This window comes from Chelonia mydas, chromosome 15, assembly GCF_015237465.2.
Source record: "Chelonia mydas isolate rCheMyd1 chromosome 15, rCheMyd1.pri.v2, whole genome shotgun sequence".
NCBI classification, from domain to species: Eukaryota; Metazoa; Chordata; order Testudines; family Cheloniidae; genus Chelonia; species Chelonia mydas.
Window position 1 is genome coordinate 16772007 of NC_057856.1, and position 22062 is coordinate 16794068.

Here is a 22062-nt window from a genome sequence, read left to right on the forward strand (position 1 = left end):
AAGAGGATCAAAATCTCTCTTGGAAAGCATTTAGCATTCCAATGCATAGGAGAATAAATATCCAGAAATGGAGAAAAGAACATTTTATATATATCTAAAACCCCACAGAAATAATTTGGCTTACTTTATTCAGTGCTCTTCAACCACTTAAGAACAGGCTTCATTTAATCTGCCGCAGTGTTCCTATGCTAGAAACTAAATGTGGTAGCTTCCTCCCCAAGGTGACCTTCACTGTTTTAATGTTCTAGATATTTGCCTTCCAGAAGAGACTGTAAAGTTGAGATGGAGTATAACGGATACATCCTTTGTGCCGTGAATGATATGCAAAGACCAAGCCAGCAAGGTACGTACACTAAACAAAGAGAAATAGTTTGGAGAGCAATCACAGAAAGTACATTTCAAAATGCGGAATGAAGGGAGGTGTTCTCCATTTAAAAGATGGCAATTATTGAGTTCTATTAACCCTTCTTCTTAACACAACTCACCACAATAGGAAGTTTTAAAGAGAAGAAGCAGAAGAAAGGAAAAGCACAATGTCAAATTTCAGTGCCTCTGAGTTGAGGCTATTTACTTTAATTATACTTTGAAAAAGACAGTAACATATTATGGCCCTGAAACAACAGGTATAAAAGAAAGCACAAGGGAACAGTTTTGTGCAGGAGCATTCACATTTACATCAGCCACTACATTTTAATTCTAGCCCTAAGTCTCAAATGCAAAATTAAAGTGAATAAAGCCTTCAACTACCGGAAGGGGGGTTCCAAAGAGGATGGAGCTAGGCTGTTCTCAGTGGTGGTAGCTGACAGACCAAGAAGCAATGGTCTCGAGTTGCAGTGGGGGAGGTCTAGGCCGGATATTAGGAAACACTACTTCACTAGGAGGGTGGTGAAGCATGGAATGGGTTACCTAGGGAGGTGGTGGAATCTCCATCCTTAGAGGTTTTTAAGGCCCAGCTCGACAAAGCCCTGGCTGGGATGATTTAGTTGGGGTTGTTCCTGCTTTGAGCAGGGGGTTGGATTAGATGACCTCCTGAGGTCTCTTCCACCCCTAATCTTCTATGATTCTATGAAAAGCAATCGAAAACCTAAAAGTTAAAATGCACTCTCGATCTGTGGAACCCAAAAGCATGTTCTAAATAGCACATCAAATTAAGTAATACCAGCATGAGTTAGTCATGCCAGTCACAGAAACACAGCCAAAGTGGTCTCTGAAGAGGTATCCAAAGGTAGGAAGTGGGACCCTGGAAAGCTCCTCGAATGCATTTGGCTGGTGGAGGAGCAGATCATTTGGTTCTCTGGTCTTTAAGACACTGCATTCAGCATAATAGTCAACCTGGCACTGCTGCTCCTTGAAAGAAAATCTGATTGGGGGAAGTGGCTGGCAAGGCACTTCCCAGAAGAACATTCCCTGCTGTGAGGGTGAAAGGAAGCCTTGCCCTAGGTATGAGGGCTCAGCCTAAGGCAAAGAACAAAGGGTTGTAGTTTGGAAAAAACACTACTACATGTTAACTACTGCAAGCTCACTGGCAATCAATTAACTCCAGGTAAAAAGCCTAGTGTAGACATACCCTGAAGCTCCTGTCTGATGGAGGAAGGCATCAGAGCCTGCAGTTGGAGACCTACATGGGGGGGTGGGGGGGGGGAGGGAGGAGGGAAATGGGGCAGAACTGAACTGGCGACTGATGGTTTGTCTGGAAATCTAGAGGGAAATTGATTGGATCATGGGAGGAAAATAGGTATGTAAAGCGGAACATGATCTGTGCCAGTGCATGGTCGGAGTAAAGTCGCAGATGAGGGAAGGGTTAAATTGGGCTAGAGCCCATTTTGCATAGCATTGCGGGGGGGGGGGGGGGGGGGGGGAATTGCAAGGGAAGGTAATGAGCTCCTGGCTGACAGGTGTGGGGAGCGGGATGTAGAGCATGTATATATAGACATAAAACAGGAACCATGTCAATTTTTAATACCACTTTTATTAAAGTAATGCATTAAACATTACATAAAATAGATTTAACGTTTGTGTGTCTGAAGACAGTCCTAATTCTAGTGTATGAAATAGTGTTCTTTTAAAAGGGATGCAAAAAAGTGAGTGCACACGTTAAGCAGGGCTAGAGTCACTGTTTTAAGCCGCTGGGGTGACAGCAACTCCTTAGGAATCTTGCTAGTGGTAGTTTTCTGGGGGGTGTACTAAATTAGCATATCCATACGCTGCCATATCCTCTCCCCATCCAACACCACCCTCACCTGGGGAGTTGCATTGGCCATCGGGGAGCTCCCTAACACAGGGGAAGGTTAACAATTCCTTGCACTGCTGCAAGCACTCCCTCCAGCCTGATTTTCCGCTGCTAGGAGTCCTGGGCCAGGATGTGTGAAAGCCGCTCTAAGTGAATCTATGTCAGCTTTTCATTATTATTTTATTACTGTAGTACTCAGCGTATGCGCAATGTGCCCAGCCATTTGATGGTGTCATCATCAGCCAGGTGGAGAGCAGGCAGTCTGCTGTCAAAACAAGTGGGCACTCATCAAGGATATGTGACAGTCTGAATTGACCGCAGCTGCATCATGGGTCATTAGAAAACCCCCGTTTAAAGAGACTGGCCACACAGTTGCCCTGTCCCGTTCAAAACCGGTTCCGAGATGACCACAGGTGCCTTGGTAGATTAAACCCCGGTGGACAGATGGTTGGGTCAGTGACAAGAGAGCGATTAACAACGGTCATCACTGACCAATTGTTGCGCCAAACAGATTCCACTGTCGCAAATGACCATAAAGGGCATCGAAGACAGGTGAGCTGGCGGGTGGTACTATCGTTGTGCCCACTGCTCTAGTATCGAAGCCCGTCAGAGTCTTTAATGTATTTATCCTCACCGTGTGAGAAGGGGAAGTCCCATTATTTCCGACTGAGGCACAGAGAGACGGACTGACTTGTCACAAGTCACACAGGAGGCCTGCGGTAGAGCAGGGAATCGAACCTCGGTCTCTGGAGTCCCAGGCTAGTATCTAAACCTCTGGGAGGAAGGACAGTCTATGGTACAAGACTGGGAGTCAGAAGATCTGGAATCTGCCACACGCTTCCTGTGTGACTGTGCCTCATCTATGCAATGGGGACAGTACTTCCACACCTCACAGAGGTAACCATGAAACCAATTTCTTTGAGAGATGCTCAGATACTGCAATGACGGGAGCTATAAAAACACCTAACTAGAATAATGCCAATCAACTTCCAGAGCAAAGCACTACAAATGAACTGCAACTCTGTCTCCATTTTTGCATTTGCTACCAAGCCAACTATAAGCTGAAGACCACTTGGATTTCTAAGTGGCTGTTAAAATCTAAACCATATTAAAATATAGAATTAAAAAGTATACACTTTCAAAGATAACTGTGATCCCTTTAAAACCACATTGCCTTTTCTGACCGAATTACACGTGGTTTGGCCAACCTGCATTTTGGACATTTCAACATCACTTCTTGAATCAAAATTGGACTTTAACAGAACTATTCCTTTAGTAAAATGGCTCTTCTACGTTCCAAAATTCCCCTGGCTTTAGTACATAGACTGAAGCGGATTTAACAGTGACATAAATGAAAAGACCATACCGAGGCAGATTAGGGTTTTGTGGGGCCCTGGGCCAGAGCAAGTGGGGGTCTCTCCCCACCCTTCCTGCCTGCAGTCCCCCCGCTCCCTCAGCACTCCTGCCAGGGTGCAGGGGGTCGGGGTGTGGGGTCTGGCCCTGCTCCACCCACCCGGCACTCCTACGGGGTGGAGTGAGGTTGGGGCACAGGGGTTTCCCCTGCCCACCCGCCACTCCTCCTGTGGGGGAGCGGGGTCAGAGTGCAGGGGCTTGCCCCACACAACCCACCTGGAGCTCCTGCGGGGGTGGAGGGGGGAAAAGGGATCAGAGTGCGAGGGCTTCCCCCGCTCCCTGGCAGGAGCGCTGGGTGGGCAGGGAGAGTGGGACAAGATCCCGCGCCCTGACCCCACTTCCTGGCAAAAGTGCTGTGCAGGCAGAGCGGGTCAGAGAACAGGGGCATCCGTTTTTCCGGGTCCCCCGCCAATTGGCCAGGGCCCCGTGCACAGGCCCTGCTGGCCCGCCAGTGAATAATCCGCCACTGGACTATGTTCTCAACTCTTAAACCATGTCAATTTTCTACTCAATTTTATAATGCTTGGGATGTACCTGAAATAGGTTTATTCTTTGATATCACATGTTAATTTAAACATCTTTTTCTGTATAGGATTTTCTTCAGAGCATGGGGGGAAAAGGTATGTATGTGAGAGTGTGAGAGAGAACAGGTACAGTATTTGTTTAAGGTATGTGGGGAAGATGGTGAAATAGCAGGTATACCATGCGTGACAGGGTCAGGCCAGATGGCTACAAAAGAGAGGTCGAAGGTAGATACATTAGTTCCAGGTTAAGCAGGTCCCTTTTCCCTGGGTAAAACAGGGACTATTCCAGAACACTCAGGAACTTTCTAGAACTAATTAAGGCAGGCAGGCTAATTAGGACACCTGCAGCCAATTCGGAAGCTGTTAGAATTAATTAAGGCTAATCAGGGCACCTGGTTTAAAAAGGGTCTCTCTCCAGTTAGTGAGGTGCACGCAAGGAGCTGAGAGTGAGAGGGCGTGCTGCTGGAGGACTGAGGAGTACAAACGCTATCTGGCATCAGGAGGAAGGTCCTGTGGTGAAGATACAGAAGGTGTTGGGAGGAGGCCATGGGGAAATAGCCCAGGGAGTTGTAGCTGTCACACAGGTGTTACACAAAACTCTGTAGACAGCTGTGATCCACAGGGCCCTGAGCTGGAACCAGGAGTAGAGGGCGGGCCCAGGTCCACCACCATCCCCCCTACTCCGTATTGGATACAGGAGGAGTTGACTTGGACTGTGGGTCCCACCAGAGGGGAAGGTTCCTGGCCTGTCCCCCGACCCACTAGGTGGACCAGCAGAGACTGTGGGGATTGTTCTCCTTCCTTTTCCCCATGCTGGCCAACGATGAGGTTATCTGAGTGACCGTCAGATTTGAGCCATGAGAGTGGCCAAACTGAGAGCTACTGTGACTCTCTGAGGCAAGCACAATCCACCAATAAGCGCAGGACCCACCAAGGTAAAGGAGGAACTTTGTCACACATGTAAGAGAAGATTACACTCTTCACGCTATGAGAACAAACACGTTGCTTATCAGCAGTATGACTATTTTGGACAAACTATATCATCCATGTGGCACCCTTATCTAACAGCCATTGTATGGAAAGGAGGCCTCTGCGATTTTTTACAAACTACATTAACCTAAGCCGTGCAAAGAGATACAATGGTAGATGTGACCTAAAGGGTGGAGTCTCATAAAATTATGCATTATAATTAGTTTATTAAAAAAGTTACTTCATTTCATCAGCATCTAAATTTATTACTTCCTCCCTGTATACTTTTTTTGCTAGAAAAAAAGACAATATATGAGTTCAGATCATTTAAAGATGTAAGGCACTGTTTTTAAATCTTAAAATATGGAACTATAAATCCCTCAAATAAAATGGGAGGAGGGGGAGGTGGTTTTTAAATCCTATATACGAACTTACTGGGAAAGGAGATCCCAGGGTTTTTTTGGACTATCTAAAGATGCCTTTAGAACAGCCAAAAGAACACACTCCTCAAAATCCTCAAACAGTGTAAACATGTGCACCTCTGTTGACTTTAGCGGAATTGTGCTCCTTTAGCTTGAGATCTGACACTCTGAACTGATATCTTAAGGGATTGCAATTTTGGAATGCCAGTAAACACATGCAAGTGTCCAACATGGTGACTTCTGTACAACTTTTTTTGGCTGTCCATTTATGTCCAAACTAAGGGGGAAAACAGCTGGACAACCTCGTTTTAATGAATGCTGTTTAATAGTTTTAAAAATAGAAACACCTTTGACCCTTCACTGGACCAAACCCTAGTAAAGATGTCAGCGTAACTGCAGAGGTCCAGAACTTTAGATACAATGCTATTCTAAGAGCTCCGCGAAGTGTCCCAGAGAGCTCCAAACACACAAAACTTGTCCCACAGAAAACAGAAACTAACCTGAGACAAGACAAAGTGAGGGGAGTAAACAAGAGCAGAGTGAGTGAAGGGGAAGGAAGGCCAGTAGTAACATCTATATTCATAATAACCTACATGGTATTGACAGAGACCATACTGAATCACTCCTGTGTAAGGCCCCGTGTTTGTCATGGAAGTCATGGATTCCGTGACTTTCCATGACTTCGGCAGCAGCCCGGTGCGGCTGACCCGGGAGCTGCCTGAGCAGTTCAGGCAGCCCCTGGGCCAGTCGCACGGGCTGCTGCTGGGACAGTCTCAGGCTCCCCCCACCCGCCAGCAGCAGGAGTTTGGGTGTGGGGGGGGGGGGGTGGGGCAATGCTTACCTGGCGGGGACCTCCCTGGAAGGGAGACAGTAACTCCCCTCCCTCAGCTCCTAGCTCCACGTGCTGCCTCCGCCCATAGCCACTGCCCCCACAGCTCCCAGTGGCCACGGTTCCCAACCATGGGGAGCTGCAGAACCCGGGCTTGGGGTGGAGCGGCGGCAGCACGTGGAGCTTGGGTCGCCACTTCCCAGGAGCTGGGTATGAAGCCTGTCCCAGCCCCACACCGCTGCTTCCCGCCCCCCGCACCCCCTCTCCATCACCCACTGTGCCCCCGGGCCACGCCCCCCCAGCATCTGCAGTGCCCCCAGGGCTGCGCCGCCCCCCAAGTTTTAAATCACTGGTATTTTTAGTAAAAGTCATGGACAGGTCATGGGCTGTGAATTTTTGTTTACTGCTCATGACCTGTCCGTGACTTTTACTAAAAATACCAGTGATTAAAACGTGGCCTTACTCATGTGCAATTGTGGTGATATTTAAAACAAAATCTGTGGAAACTGGAAAACTATTTTCTGAGGAACAAAGCAATAGGCAGACCCACACTGTTACTAAGGACTGTAAATAGTTTGACACACACACAGAGACGTGATTATCGTACTGCTCTATTCTATATGCCATTAATATTTTTTTTTAAATTCCTGTGTGAGGCTGAAGTTTTACCATTTCTCCCCAATAGACCTCTTATGAAAAAGGAGAGCAAGCCTTACCTTTGAAATAACCCTTCTAATGCCCCTAAATCATACTCAGCACGGTCCAAAAATTCGTACCTTAGTCTCAGTTCTCCTTGTGGTTCCATCTTCTGAAGTCACAATAGACACATGGGAAGTAGGGGTACCCGGGTCTTCCTCAACAGTAACAGTCTCCTCTACCATCTCCTGAGGCTCTTGCATCATTGTTATTGATGTCTGGTTGCTGGGGCTTTGCTCCTAAGAAATAAAAATGGAACATGTTTGTCATTTATATGGTCACTACTTAGAAGGGTTTGTTTGTTTGTTTGTTGTTTAAAAAACAACAAACGTACAAGATGTCAGATGCCTGGAAATATAGATTCAGAAGGGAGGGTTTTACTGACCCAAGAATAACTAGCTGAGGGTAGGCTGGCCTGACTGAATAACCTCAATAAGTGGAGTTCATTTGAAATTGACATCAAGGACTCAGCATTTATTGCCCATTTACAGGAGACCATTTCTTCATATTTACACTTGATTTTCACTTTCCCTGCTATGTCCAATCTAGGATGAGTGGAGTATCTGTGCATAAAAAACACCAAACACAAAAAAACCCCACCATGCTCCACAGTAAACAGGACTATTTCTTTCAAAACATTTAATCTTATTTAGTATTAAAAACTTATTTCCAACTGATAAAACACACTCTTCAGACCTCAGTAGCCGTACATAGCAAAGCTATAAATAATTTATCAAGGCCTTCTAGTTACTCAGTATGATAACACATATCTTACTTGGTCAAAAGTGATGATAATTAAGGAAATATGGTTAGCTAAAGAATCACACAACTGAACTGGTGATAGCAGTAGTGGGAATTTTTCCCTGCTGAATATCCTACAGTATAGACAAGGCCTAATTGGTTACAATCTCAGTTAAAAGTTGTAGTATATACACAACACAGTCAACTAGGGTTGTCAGGCATTCGGTTTTCAACTGGAACGCCTGGTCGAAAAGGGACCCTGGCCGCTCTGGTCAGCACCACTGATAAGGCCATTCAAAGCCTGGTCAGTGGCGCAGCGGGGCTAAGGCCGACTCTCCGTCTGCCCTGGCTCCGCGCAGCTCCCAGAAGTGGCTGTCATTTCTCTCCAGCTCCTAGGCGTCGACACGGCCGAGCACTAGCTCCCCAGCTCCCATTGGCTGGGAACCGCAGGCAATTAGGAACGGCAGGGGCGGCATCTGCGGACAGGGGCGGCATGTGGACCCACCTAGGAGCCACAGGGACATACTGGCAGCTTCCGGAGCCCACACCCCGCACCGTCTCCCACACCCCAACCCCCTACCCCAGCCCTGAGCCCCCTCCTGTACCAAAACTCCCTCCCAGGGCCCACACCCCCTCCCAACACCCCAACCCCATGTCCCAGCCCAGAGCTCCCTCATGCACCCCAAACCCCTCATTACCAGCCCCACACCAGAGCCTGGACCCCAACCCCTTCCCTCAGACCCCTCCTACACTCCAAACCCCTCATCCCAGGCCCAACCCCAGAGCCCGCACCCTGAGCCGGAGCCCTCATCCCCTTCCGCACTCCAACCCCTTGCCCCAGCCCAGTGAAAATGAGCGAGTAAGCGAGGGTGGGGGAGAGTGAGCAACAGAGGGATGGGAGATGAAGTGAGCAGGGGCAGGGCCTCAGAGAACAGGCGAGGCGGAACAAGGATGTTCGGTTTTCTGCAAATCAAAAGTTGGCAACCTTACACAGTCCACTGTTGATCAGAATGAAAATTCTCTAGAAAGAATGGTTCTCTTGAGGAAGGCTACCTGAAGATGATTCTTCTGCCTCCCAAGCAGAAATTTCTGTTACGTTTTTCCTTGTGCAATTTGTGTGCCTCACGTAGCAACAGAAATCAGAAGAGATATTCCTGATGGATGAATGAATTTCAGAAGTGTCACAATACATGGACAATGAAACACTGGTTTACAGCTTGAGAAATAAGACTTTTCCAAAATATTTGCAATCCTTGGCTAGGTACAATGATATAACCGTTCCTTTCATTGTACTCCCTAAAGCCAGTGGGCTGTGCACAGGTGTAAGAGTACAGAGCCTAAAGCAGAATTGGGGCCTATGCTTACAAAGGTAAGTCTTACTAGATGTAAGAGGAATCTGTGATATTCCTTCTATACTTATTTCAATAATGAAATGTTTAAAAAATAGCAGTGAAGTATTATGCCCTGTGTAGAATCAATTGCAACGCTAACCGATTCTGTTAAGAAATGATTGTGGGGCATTCAAGATCTCTTTTCACCTCATATGAAAATAAAATGATGGGGATGAAACTGTTCCCATGCAGGTGTTGAGTTTAATTATGTTAAGACTTCAATATCCTGCACCTGTGAGCAGTGTCATCACTAGGAAACTACAGTGTATTGTTTTGTAGCATTTTATTTAGGAAATTACATTTCAACCCCATGGTATGCTGGATAGCATCCTAGGTGGTGACATGCCTTCTGTTGAGTCCTGAAGGAGAGACTACTTTCAAATGGACATTGTGCAGATGAACAAGAGCAGAGCTTTAAATTCTCTTGTTAGACTCCACAGGGGAAAAAATATTTCATTTAATCCTCACATGATCTGTAACCTTCTTTGAAACAAGCTGGTTAAGGTACCCTTGTTCAGTTTACTTCATTTACTGCTATATTCTGACATTCCAGAAAATATCTGTTATTGCAATTCGGGCTTATATTTTAACTAGTGAATAGTTTTCATGTCTAGGTACACATTAATATTAACCCGGTCACAGACTTCAGTACAGGTGTTAAGCCGGAGGTGGACATCTCAACCAAACAGGAAAGGGGACAAATCATAAAAGGAATATGCACAGGGGACCCAATTCACTGGTGGTGTAGGCAGGCCCAACTCCATTTCCCATTGAAATCACAGCGTAATTAAGACTGCATAATTTGTCAGCCTGAATATGGTTAAACCCCACAGGAAATCACTCATTTCAGCAGTTTGCAAGCTTTCATTTCTCTAATCACTACTGACAATGACTGGTGAAACATGCAAGCATTCTGCAGTTTAAGAGTCATTTTATGTTTTATCACCATAGGCTAAAGGGGAAACTAAGTCCCGTGGAAAAATCTATTCAGAGTTGCATATTTTCCAGGGAAAAAAACCAACAAAACAAACCATATGCTTTAATTCCAACTCCTTATAGTGAAGCCATTTTCTCCAACCAACAGAAAAGTTTCACCTCAAGTGGAGGTTCTCTATAACCAGAAGGCAGTTTACGCATTGTAATGCACTGAAAATTCAGAACCATCCATTATTCTTCTTCACTGTGAAACAGAATTACACAATATCCAAGTCCATTCGACATAATCCATTGTATTCCCTTCCCTGTAACCTTCCCTGCCAACTTTCAGATGGTATCAAATTCCCATACCTTTTAAAGTTGTGGCTTTTGTTCTCATTCTCTCTCACACACTCACTCACCCACGGCTGCATTTTGAGGCTACTGGATTACCTAGTTTCTCTCCTCCTTCCCTACATTTTTATGAGGCAAACCCTGCTTTGTGATAACAAACTTAGGAAAATTGAAGGAGGTAAAAAGTAGGTTCTTTTTGTGATATTTTTACTTAAAAATAATTAAAAAACTCCCTTTGTATCCAGGCTGCCTGTGGGCAAAGAAAATCTTTAAAGCCTAGCACTTCAACATGCGTGAACGGCAGACTAGAGCACACCGACTTTAAATGAACTTTAAATGAACACTCGTGGTTGTTTTTATCCTGTGGCTGCTTCTAAAATGATGATCCTGAGAAATTTGATATGGATTTGCATTCCTAATGTAGTGTGCTATCAGCTGGAAAAGACTATCCTGAGCATCGAAAGATTGAAAGTTTGACTAGTTCAAGGTAGATTTCCCAGTGCAGACAGCTACCCAGGTTGCATATGCATAGATTATCCAGGGACAAGCGAGTGAAAAGGGTGGAATGTCATCCAACCTCCTGTTCCCCAAGTTGACTTCCAGGAGGTTGCTCTTTGATCTCCAAAAGCTTTTTAATGTTCTTGACTCAAGTTTTTGGTAAAGTAGCAACAATGCAAAAACAAAAAAATGTTTAGTTTCCATTATCATGGTTTGTGCATCTCAGTCACAGAAATCAGGACTCATTGCTACTTTCAAATTCTTTAAAAGGCATCAGAAATTAATCTCACTCTGCATAGCTCCAAAAATATCCTGCACACTCCTTTGCTTTACAGGTTTCTGCATGAAGTCAATGTTTCAAACATTTAACCAGTTCAGCTCAATTATTTAAGAACTTAGTACAAACCTGACTTGACGGACATTTTGATATTTGCTAGTCTGTGCAGATTTGTAATGATTCAAATATGGTTCCCTCAACGGCTAGTCTTAGTGGCAGTTTCCTATCCTGTCATGCAGCAGGAGATTCCAGTTGGGATCCACATCCCACTCCTTTGCTCACTTTGCAAAGGTACTAACAAGGCAGCCTGCAAGAGGAGGTCGTGCTTGGTGTCAGTCAGCATAGGACTTCTCATTCTGGGGATCATGAATAGTTGTCAGGGGGCTGTGACAACCTTACCCTTTCCATATTGTTAAATGGGGGACGGATCCCAATATGGAAAAGTTGAGATTGAGCCATTGCTTTACAGCGATTAAGCAACAGCGAAGATTGTCTCTGAAGAGGGCTCCTATCCAATCCTCCTCAGTCGGAAAGATGTTCAGGATTCTGACAGCTCCAGCAGGACAGAGATGTTACTCTCTGCCTTGCCTTCCAGAGATCACAACATCTCATTTAACCTTTCAAGAGTGATGGTCAGACTTCAGAAATGTGCGAGCATTTACATAAAATCATGGCAGGAGTTCTCTTGTGATAAATGAGCATATTTGCAAGGTGTCACCAAGAGAAGTCACTGAGTGTAATGTATGAGGCACGATACAAGCCATCATATCTTTGGTTCGGTCACAAGAAAATCAGAAGTCAACACTACTTTATTAAAAAAAGTAGGTCCCAGTCCAGTTAGTGAGAAAGTGTATCAATCCTGAAGACTTTTCTCCTTGCTTTTTGTCAGTGGATGAATCACCTCCCTGTTTAGCTGTGCTTAAATCTCCAGCAGCCTCTAAAAACAAGCTATTGTTAAAAAAACAAATGTAAGAGTTTAGTGCACTTGAAATATCTTCTGACATTTCAGGCAAGAACTGTAAAATAGTAATTCTTGTTTTGTTAAAAGCAGAGTGATCTGCCATACAGAAATATCTGAGGGACTACTTTGCATTAGATTATTGCAGTCCCTAGAACCATCATCATTTTGAGTCCTAGAGTTATCCTTCCATCAAAGTGACTATTTTATATCTGCTTAGTAAAAGAATAAGCTCCCCCAGAAGGATCACACATCCTGCATTGAGACAGAAAAGTTGTTTTATTTTATTCTTTGTTTATGAAACCGTTTAAATTACAGATTACCTCTTCCCACCAAAACAGTCACTCTTCAAAAACATTCAAAGCATGTCCATCTAATAACCCTACTTCCTGCAGTATCCTTCTGTTTAGTGGATTGCAGTGGAGGCTACATTCAGGGTACTGCTTACTACTACAAGTTACTATTAGATAGCAGGTCTGTAGGTTTCAGCAAGACAGCAAGGCTGTTTACACCAGTGGGACACCTGTCCAAAAAAGCTTAGTGTAAACAAAGCCAAAATGTGTTGATTACTAGAAATATATTAGAAATCTGGGCATACTTAAATCAGATTATCATTATCTAACTCAATAAAAATGAGAATTCCTGTCCCCTACCCTTTGTCTGACTTTTCTAATGAAACCCTAATCTTTGCAATGGCTTTATATAATAGGACTACTTACATGTGTAAAGTTAAGCGCACAAGTCAGTCTTTGCAGGATCAGATGTTCATGATCAATCTAATCTTGAATAGATACTTCAGATTAAGGTAGGGAGTGAATTTAAAGAGCAATAGTTATTGCAGAATAACTCCATATGTAGACACGCCCTTACACTGTAAGCTCTTTGGAGCAGGGACTATTATATCTTTACAGTTTCTAGCACAACAGGAATCTACACTTGGTTGGGGCCTGCAGGTCATACTGAATTACTGCTAATAATAAACGGAAACTTTATCTTTTAAGTGCTCATGTTCAGTGTGTTCTGCAGTTAAAGCAACTGTCACTTGATGCGGAGCCCAAGCGAAGTTGGGTCTTAGTTAAGGCACTCTATTGTGTGATACAGGAGGTCAGATGACGATCTAGTGGTCACTTCTGCTGTTCAACTCTATGACATGGGCACTCACAGAAGCCACATCCTGAAGTCAGTCAAGTCTTCACAAAAGAAAAATGTTCCCCAAATCAAAAAACAAGCTCAGTTAGCACATGATACCATAATGAACCAAGCTGTAAGCCACAATGCACTAGCTGGTCTCGGAGCAGTTTCACATTCTCCTTGCCCTTCAGATACAAATATGATAAACAGGTGAATACAGAAAGATGCCAAAGGCCTTTAAAAGCCAGTATTAAAAACTGGACTTTTCAACCACCAGAAAATCATTTTGGAAAGCATTTTCAGCCACAGGGAAAGAAGAATTTTGGAATGGACCAGTGCAATTCATGATCTGAGCTCTCCTCAAGACACCACACCTTTCAGGGAAAGAAAAAGAAAAAAAAATCAAACAGAACAAGAAAAGTAGTAGTAATATTCATCCCTGAAGTGCAGCAAAATACACTAGGGCTCTGTTCAGCCATGGGTAACTGCCCATCAACAGGGAAATCTACAATCTCTGCCCAGCAGTCTACAAAGAGCTTTTATGCTATTTTAACAATCTGAAGTGTCTCAGTTAATGGAAGACTGGTCAATTGGCCCTCAACTACATCTAATTGACTGGAATGATGGATGAAGCTAAAGGGGAAGCTGACCCACTGAACTTTTCCACAAAGCTAGAAAATGGCAGAAGATTGTAAACAGTGTTTTAAGAATGGAAGTGGGGAGAAAGAGGGATTCCAGAGGCACTGCCTCCTTCTTAACCTGCTGGATGACCCAGGTAATTATAGGCCTGCTGCAAAGTTGTTTTTGGAGGAGAGAACAAAAAAACCTGAACCCAAGGCAATAACAAAAATACCCTATTCATTGCGCTCCACCTCAGTATTTTTCTCTCCCACTCTCCCCCCTTTTCTCCATTAGCTGAAGGCTAGTGTGCTGCACAGCTCCACCACGCAAGCTGGCCCTCTGGATCAGAAAGGGCAATTTGTCACTTTCACAAGAAAGAGGTCTCGGTTCTTTATCGTCTTGTCTTGCCACAGCAAGGATTTTTTCAGATCATTTTGGTGCTAACTGAATATGCTGAGGCTTTAAATCCCGGCCATCTTCAAAGCAGGTAATGTTAATCACCCCACTGCATTAAAAGTAATGCTCAATAACTATGATGAATGATAGGTGCCCGGTGACCTTCAGAACACTAATTATAGATAGCCCTTAAAACTGGGAAAGAGACGCATAGAGCATGTACTGGAGCAAATGACCTAAACCATCCCAAATCTGTTTTGATGAGCACTCAGTTTAGACTTTGAATGTTGCATTGGGAACAAAATGAAACAGCTATAAAGTAGGTATGATTGTAGTTCAAATCCCACTAAGGCTCAAAGAGAAACTGAAGCTGGTGTATTTACACAGGAAGATCAGACACTGAATTGAAAGAAAAGAAATGAACAGAGGAGCCTTTCCCTTTGCAAATTTGATACAGAGACTCAACTTACTCTGCCAAAAGAACATGAATCTTCTGACCTCTACAGGAAGTAGTACTGGGAGAGGCATTAAAACACATGTTCTGAGTAGTGCAAAGAAAAAGGTGTGTCTTTGGGTACGTCTACACAACACACAAATCAACCTGCAGCAGCAAGTTTCAGAGCCTGGGTCAAGTGACTTGGGCTCATGCTGGGGGGCTCAAAATAGCAGTGTAGACTCATTTAGGGTTGGGCTGGAGCCCAAGCTCAGACTTTCCCCACTCACCAGGTTTTGGAAGCCTGAGCTCCAGACCAAGACAACACTTCTGTTTTTAGCTCCAAGTCAGTTGACTCAGGCTGTGAGACTTGCTGCAGCGGGGGCTGGGTTTATTTTTTTGCTTAGACAAAACCTTTACAAGAATAAGTAATTACTGTTCAAAACAAAACTTGGCACTCTATTGCATCTTCCACCCACGGAGCTCAAAGGGATTTTCAGACAATGAATTTAGTTCAACATTCCTGAAAAGGAAGAAATGAGGCAGACGTGATCCTTACTGTACTGATGGGGAAACAAAGGCACATCATGCTTTAGTAACTTGCCCAAGGTCAGAAGTTTGTGACAGACCTCAGAATTGAACCTAGGTGTCCTGATTCACACTCCAGTGCCTTAGTCACAAGACCATCCTTTCTCCTAAATGATCCATCAGCTCAGCTTCAGGAACTAGACTCAATAAGAGCGTTTTTTTTCCAAACACCATTTTTTTATTTTAAAAAAAACAAAACAAAACAAAACAAAAACCCCTACAACATAAGGCAGATTGCATTCTGGGTAAATCATACTTCTCTTGAAATGCAGCTTATGTTGCTATAGCTTAGTATTTAATCAGGAAAATCGGTCATCCACGAGATCATATTAAATGAATGGGAAAACACTGTATCTTACTGTGATTGCACAGATAATGCTCTTTTTCCTTTCCACTACTGTAGACCTGTAATTTGCTAGCCAAGTGCTATGAGCAAGCCACAGGCTAAATGAATACTACAGCGAGATTTACTAAAAAAAAAAATCAGTAGCTAAACACACTACGAATATTTGACTAAACAAACAGCAGTTGTGTACTGAGCTCAGCGCGACCCAGACTCGTACTTGCAGTCATCCTAGGGTCTTCAGATGAGCTAGCAGAAGCTAAACCGAGGGAGAGTTTTCCTGGGACAATGTTACGTCACAGATCACTATCTTCCAGCAGAATTTTCTTCTTCTCTACCTGCTGCTTATTTAATGGTGGCACACAGGTTTGTGGGAAGGGGGAGTCCTTTGCACATTCCTTTTCTTGTCAGACATTTAAGAAACATTTCTCCTTCTCTCCCCACTCCCTCCCCAGGGTTTGATCAGAAATTAAGATGACACACACATTAGTATTTACAAGTCCACAAGTTTACACACACAGGGGAGCACCTGCGGTCTACTACTCAGCTTGACAGATTTTCCTCTTTATGAAATAGCCACTCAGAGGCTACAGTCACTAACAGGCGAGCACACAACACCAGCACATTGAGTCATACAGCGCCAAATAGTTACACGTAGAAGTACTTCAGTTTCAAGGTTTTATATGCACACCTAGAGCACACCAGATAGCTTGTATGGTGAAGTAACTATGCCGACTGCACTGGTATAAAGGACCTGAGCAAAACACTTAATTTATTTCAAGGCAGAGTTAATTTTGAGGATGTAGAAGTGGGTTATTTACCAAGACTTGACCGAAGTCTTTAAACCACGATTTGAGGACTTCAATAGCTCAGACATAGGTTAGGGGTTTGTTACAGGATGGGTGGGTGAGATTCTGTGGCCTACGTTGTGCAGGAGGTCAGACTAGACGATCGTAATGGTCCCTTCTGACCTTAAAGTTTATGATTCTACATGTCCTGGTGGCTTATATCAAAATCGGAACAAAATTCAGTGCAGTCTCCCCGTACCCGCACTCTTGCCCATGGATGACGTTTGAACTACATAATGAACTAGGTCAAGCAAAAACCCCAAACCCTTCCAAACGGAACAGTAAAAATAAGTGGATCACTGATGAAAGGCTGTTCTACAGTCTAAATTCGAAGAGTGGCATTTCTTAAATAAATCATTTCTTATTCTGGGGAGTACAAAGTGATTGGTGATGAATCTCATCACCCATCCCATAAAGAAGGAACTGGCCAACATTTCCCACTATTAAGCACCAAAGCAGGTTTGCTTGGAATTAAGAAACCAAGTCAGCATCAGTCCAAATAACTCCTCAGAAGATGATCCATGTTAAAAAAAAAAAAGCAGCTATTTTCTGAACTGAACATAGCAGGGAATGTGTGATCAGCTTCTTACCACAATATTATATATCCCCAGAGAGTAAAAATGTGACAGCAGGAAAGTAACTTCATGGGAGATCTTTGGATGACTACAAGTCCAGCTGAAAGCCAAGAGACACAAGCAAGCCAGCAAAGCCAGGGGCTGCTTCTTTTACTGTAAACTTTCTAAAAGAAAAGAAAAAAACAAAAAAAGAAAAAGATGCCAGCAGAAAGTCCATTTTACAAGTGAAATTGGAGTTACTGCATTATTGTAACAACCCAACAGACTTCACTGACAATTTTTCATTTTGTTCCTTTGAGGCCAGTTTATCCTGCTTACTTTCATCCACCTTGAAATATACAGTAAAGGGGTTATCTTGCAACCCTTACTTATGCCATCAGACAGTCTTTAGACACACAGGAGAGACTGCTTGAGAAAGTACAGGTGGTTCATATAAGGAAAAGGTTGCAAACTGGACCCCAAACTAGTAACATGGACTGACAACAAAAGAGGAGGCTGAGAAGGGGGAAACAAATGAACACTCATTTAGAGCCAAATCACAATGTGGAGGGGGGAAAACGGCAACTGAGGCACCAACAGATGCAAAGAGAATAAATTATTTAAGTACGTATACACCTATGCCAAGAGCCTGAGTAACAAACAAGAGGAATTGTAATTGCCCATTTATGAACATAAATTTGACCTACTACTGAAACCTGGGGAAGTAAGCTCCTCATCCACCCCACAGCCTAGCCGGAACTAGCAGCTGAGCCCAGCACTGGGTAGGAGCCGTCAGTCAGGGCGTGTCCAGTCCTGGGTGGTGCTGGGGAGGGCCAGGTGTGGGAGGTGAGGCTTAGTGGGGTGGGGGTTCAGGTGCAGAGGGCTTAGTGGCAGCTTCTGGCTGTGGAGGCATGAAGCTCAGTGGGGGCATCTAGGTATGGGGGGGTCTTGATGCATGGGGGTTGGGCAGATTAGGGCTGGGTCAGACCCAGCCCTAGATGGGTTTGACCCAGCACCGGCCAGGGCGTCCCCAGCCCCACCCTCCCCCACTGATTTACCTCTCCTCCATCTGCTCCAGGAGCCCAAAACAAATGTGCCCATGTGCTGCTAGGGAAGGGCACATGACCGCTCTTGTAGCTTCCCTTGGCTTCCCCGTCAGAAAGTCATTTTTCTGCAGGGAAGCAAAGAAAACTGCAGCTGACATGAATTCTGCGGGCACACAGTAGCACTGGAGTAAGTTATGGAGTAAACTGCTTGGCTGCCATTACCATTAATCCATGGCTAATTCCATGGGTACTGCACAGATAATGTACCCAAGACCATACATCAAGCAGAGTTCACTTTATTTGATTTTGAGCTGTCAGACTGCTGCTCTGTTCTTAAAATAGAATGGCACTTTTTGATTCATTCTGGAGTCCCTACTGAATGTATATAAATTATCACAGTTCAGGGCAACTGCACCCATTTTCCCCCTCCGTGGTCCACCCAGGGCACCCAAAGATTTCCAGTGAGAGATTTTAAAGCTTCACAACTCCCTAGATTACACTGCGGTATCTCTAGCAAGACAGCCAGCCTAAAAAGGTCAGCACCTGTGCTTTGCTTTCTCCCCAAGTGCTATGGACAGCATATTGCCAGCAGTTACAAGTTACCACACAGCTCTTTCTAAACAAGCACATTTATTCCTCGGGTAAAAACACTGAGAACAAACATTCCTATACCCAAGCTAACAGCTAACTAGAGGTCACCCATCAGTCCTATGGGGCCCCAGTAGGTGAAAGTCTTCCCAATCCTTCTGCCAGGCTTGGGGCCTCCCTTGTACTGGAGGGCCTGTCCATTTGCTGGATCAGAAAGAAGGCCATGAGTCATTTTAAACTCAGGCTATTTATCCTTTTTTTGTCGGTTGACCGCTAGAGAATCGAGTTTGAAGCATACACGCATGGAAGCCTCTCCAGATGTTGGTTCTTCTCTAGAGGTGTTACAACCTGAATGAATTTACCTGATCTTGCCCCCCCCCCCTCCTCCCACACACGTTTTAGTTCCTGGAGAAGCTACGGTTACCCTGCCCCATGCAATTACATATAGTATCTTGCCCACAATGATACATAAACTTAATACAGTAACATCTCCCAAAGATACTGTAGGAAATTGACATATCTAGCACATAACTTCTGCTAAAATGCTACTGAACCATGATTCAACTCCACTGATCTCAAGCCAAGCTTTCATTCTTAATGAGATTCCTCACAACTGGAGACATCTTTAAAAACTGTATGGTGGAGCACCAGTGGGGTGAAATGACGACAGACATTCAAATCTAAATTACTATTTCCTCGCTATAGTGGAAGACAAGCAAATGGAACATGAGGTTACAGACTTCACCAACAAGGCATTAGAACAAAATATTTCTCTCATGTTTATTTTTTGTAGGAAACTCCCTTCCTTTATAAAAGGGGAGTCATTCCATCCATCATGCTGATCAGGAACCCAAACAGCAACAGGAGTTGCACAAATATAGCAATCATGCTATTATCTTCTGTCAGTTCCTTGTTATTTTTGGCAGCAGCTACAAAAGGCTTCCCAATTCTTATTCACAGAAGGGATCTAGACACATTCTGTTTGACCCACACATCAATGGCATTCAATGAGACAAGGCCAAGTGGCTATGGAGTCATTAGAAAGAACTAGCAGACCAGTGCTCCCAACAAAACCTCACTCTAGTCCTGTTAAATAAGGCAGCTGGCCTTAGGTTTGTCAGAACAGAAGAAAACAAAACAAGCTTGAGCGTCTGCCATGTGTTTTTGTTTTCACTAATTCACTAACCTTCTTACACTGAGCCCATGGCTGGCATCCGTAATAACGTTACTGATTTATACCATCTACTAAAGCCACTGCTTTTTATTTTGTTTTTAATATGGGACAAGTAATCAAAGCAGAACAGCAATACAGTTCTGCAGTCCAGCTTGCTAAATCAGACAGTGGGATAACCATCAACAGCAGCAATTATGGGAATTCGAGGGAGAGGCCAGAAGAGAATAGGGGTCAGATGAGAAACATGAAAGAATGCGAGGAGTCAACATTGGGGGCGGGGAAGATGGGGACGGGACAGCGCATGAGAGAACGAAGATGTGGAGACTGAATGGAAAAAAAAAAAAGTGGTAGAAAAAAAAGAGTGGGAGGTAAAAAGGGGGGAAATGAATACATCCTTAAAACTTCAATTTTTTCCTTATTTGTTAATGTTCCTTTTGTTATTTTACTTCATACAATATTGGCCAAACTGCACTACCAGTAGCTTCCCCCCCCCCGCCACAAGGTCTCCAAACAATTCAGGTGCTATTCTTTGCTTTCCATATGCTTTGCCTATGTTCTTTTTGTGTTTCCAATCATTCACTAGGAGTGTATCATGTACTGGTGTCCCCAGAGAAGGAAGAGATTAATCACAAGAACCTTGAATACAAGCCCTGCTTTCAACTTCACGCAACCACTGAGAACAAGCAGAAAAACAACAAAGAATAAATGGGCATCTATCAACAAATCAACATCTGCCTTTTTGTCAGTTAGCACCCAAGAAAAGGCAAACAGCCATTTCACTAAGACGTAACCACTGATATGTAAATGATGAATTCAAGATTTCAAATAGTTAAGTAGAGTGGCAAGCTAGGAAATTAAAAGGTAGTGTAAAACAAAATTGTCTTATTCATTGTAAGAGAGAGAGAGAGAGAGGTGTTTTTGAGAGAGATTGAGGTTTGTATGATTTCCAGTCTTTTTGTTTGAAAATGCATTAAAATGGCACAATTCCCTGTTTATACTTTTATTTTAAGTTTGTGTACAGGCACAAAGCATGTATACATGAACGGTGAAACTTGTCTATCTTGTCATGCCACAAAAGTATTACCGAATTGCACTGAAGAGTGTGTGCCCTTGCAGATCTGAAAACGGGAACAAGAAAAGACATTTTGCTCCTGCACTGGTAGCCAATGATGTCTCAGAAGGGGTCGTGGGCATCTTCCCACTAGGCTCAGGAAGTCAGTACCTAGCCTCGTGCTACCACAATCTCTCCAAACCACATCACATCTTTTCATGACTGCTGGTTTTCCCTCTCAAAAGCCACTCTGTTCTCTTGATCCAGATTCATAAAAACAATTAACAGGATTCTTCTAGAAGGGGAGGTGACTGAATGCAGCTGTAATGCCCCATACAACTGTGCAAGTAACTCTCTAAGGAAAGGAAGGAAACTGTCCTTTAATCCAGTGATTTCCAACCTTTTTCAGAATAAGACCTCTGCTGTACCACCCCACTAGGCTTGTAGCACCTCAAGCTCCATGGTAGCCTACAGCACAAACACACAAAGCTTAACTGGGAAAGATAGCAATGACACTCAAATCTGCACACAAGATAGTCGTCATCATCATCAACAATGGAGGGAGAGGCTGGCCTACCTATGTTTGACAGCTATCTGCTTTAACCAACACTCACTCTTAGCTGAAGTGTTGTTCCTAAGGAGAGGAGAAAAAGGTAAGAAAAGCAGAAATAAAAAAATACCAGGGGGGCATGCATGTTGCAGCTTCTGTAGGCTGGGGACATTACACCCACAAGTGGCTACTTGCACCCCTCCATTCCCCCTGCCACAGCTTCCTATGAGCTAGCCTCCCATGCCCCTCTATTTCAGGGATTCCCTGCAACTCCTCCCAACCCATTCCCCATGCCAGGGGTCATATTTCCACCATTTCACCTCTGACAAGCCAGGAGCTCTGTGTTTCACCTGTTGTCCGTTCTCCCCTCCCCCTCATACCTTTGCCCTGTTATGCCAGGGACTCTGTGTGCTCCCCTCCCACATTACCCCCGTTCCACACGGTTTCCCAGCATAATTGGGTCTCTGTATGCCTCCCATTCTCTCCCCCTCACCCCCAACGCCAGGGTCCTCTGTGTTTCCT

At 44.2% G+C, this 22062-nt stretch overlaps 1 protein-coding gene across 17 annotated transcripts in view; it reads right to left on the reverse strand.

The window, feature by feature from the left end:
- ARVCF (ARVCF delta catenin family member) overlaps positions 1-22062 on the reverse strand; it is a 448905-nt gene that overhangs the window by 135779 nt on the left and 291064 nt on the right. For all 17 annotated transcript variants that reach the window (XM_037879234.2, XM_043529834.1, XM_037879232.2 and 14 more), the window contains one exon: positions 7164-7322. In XM_037879234.2, coding sequence (XP_037735162.1) covers positions 7164-7322 — 159 coding nt within the window. The remainder of the gene's footprint in view (positions 1-7163; positions 7323-22062) is intronic.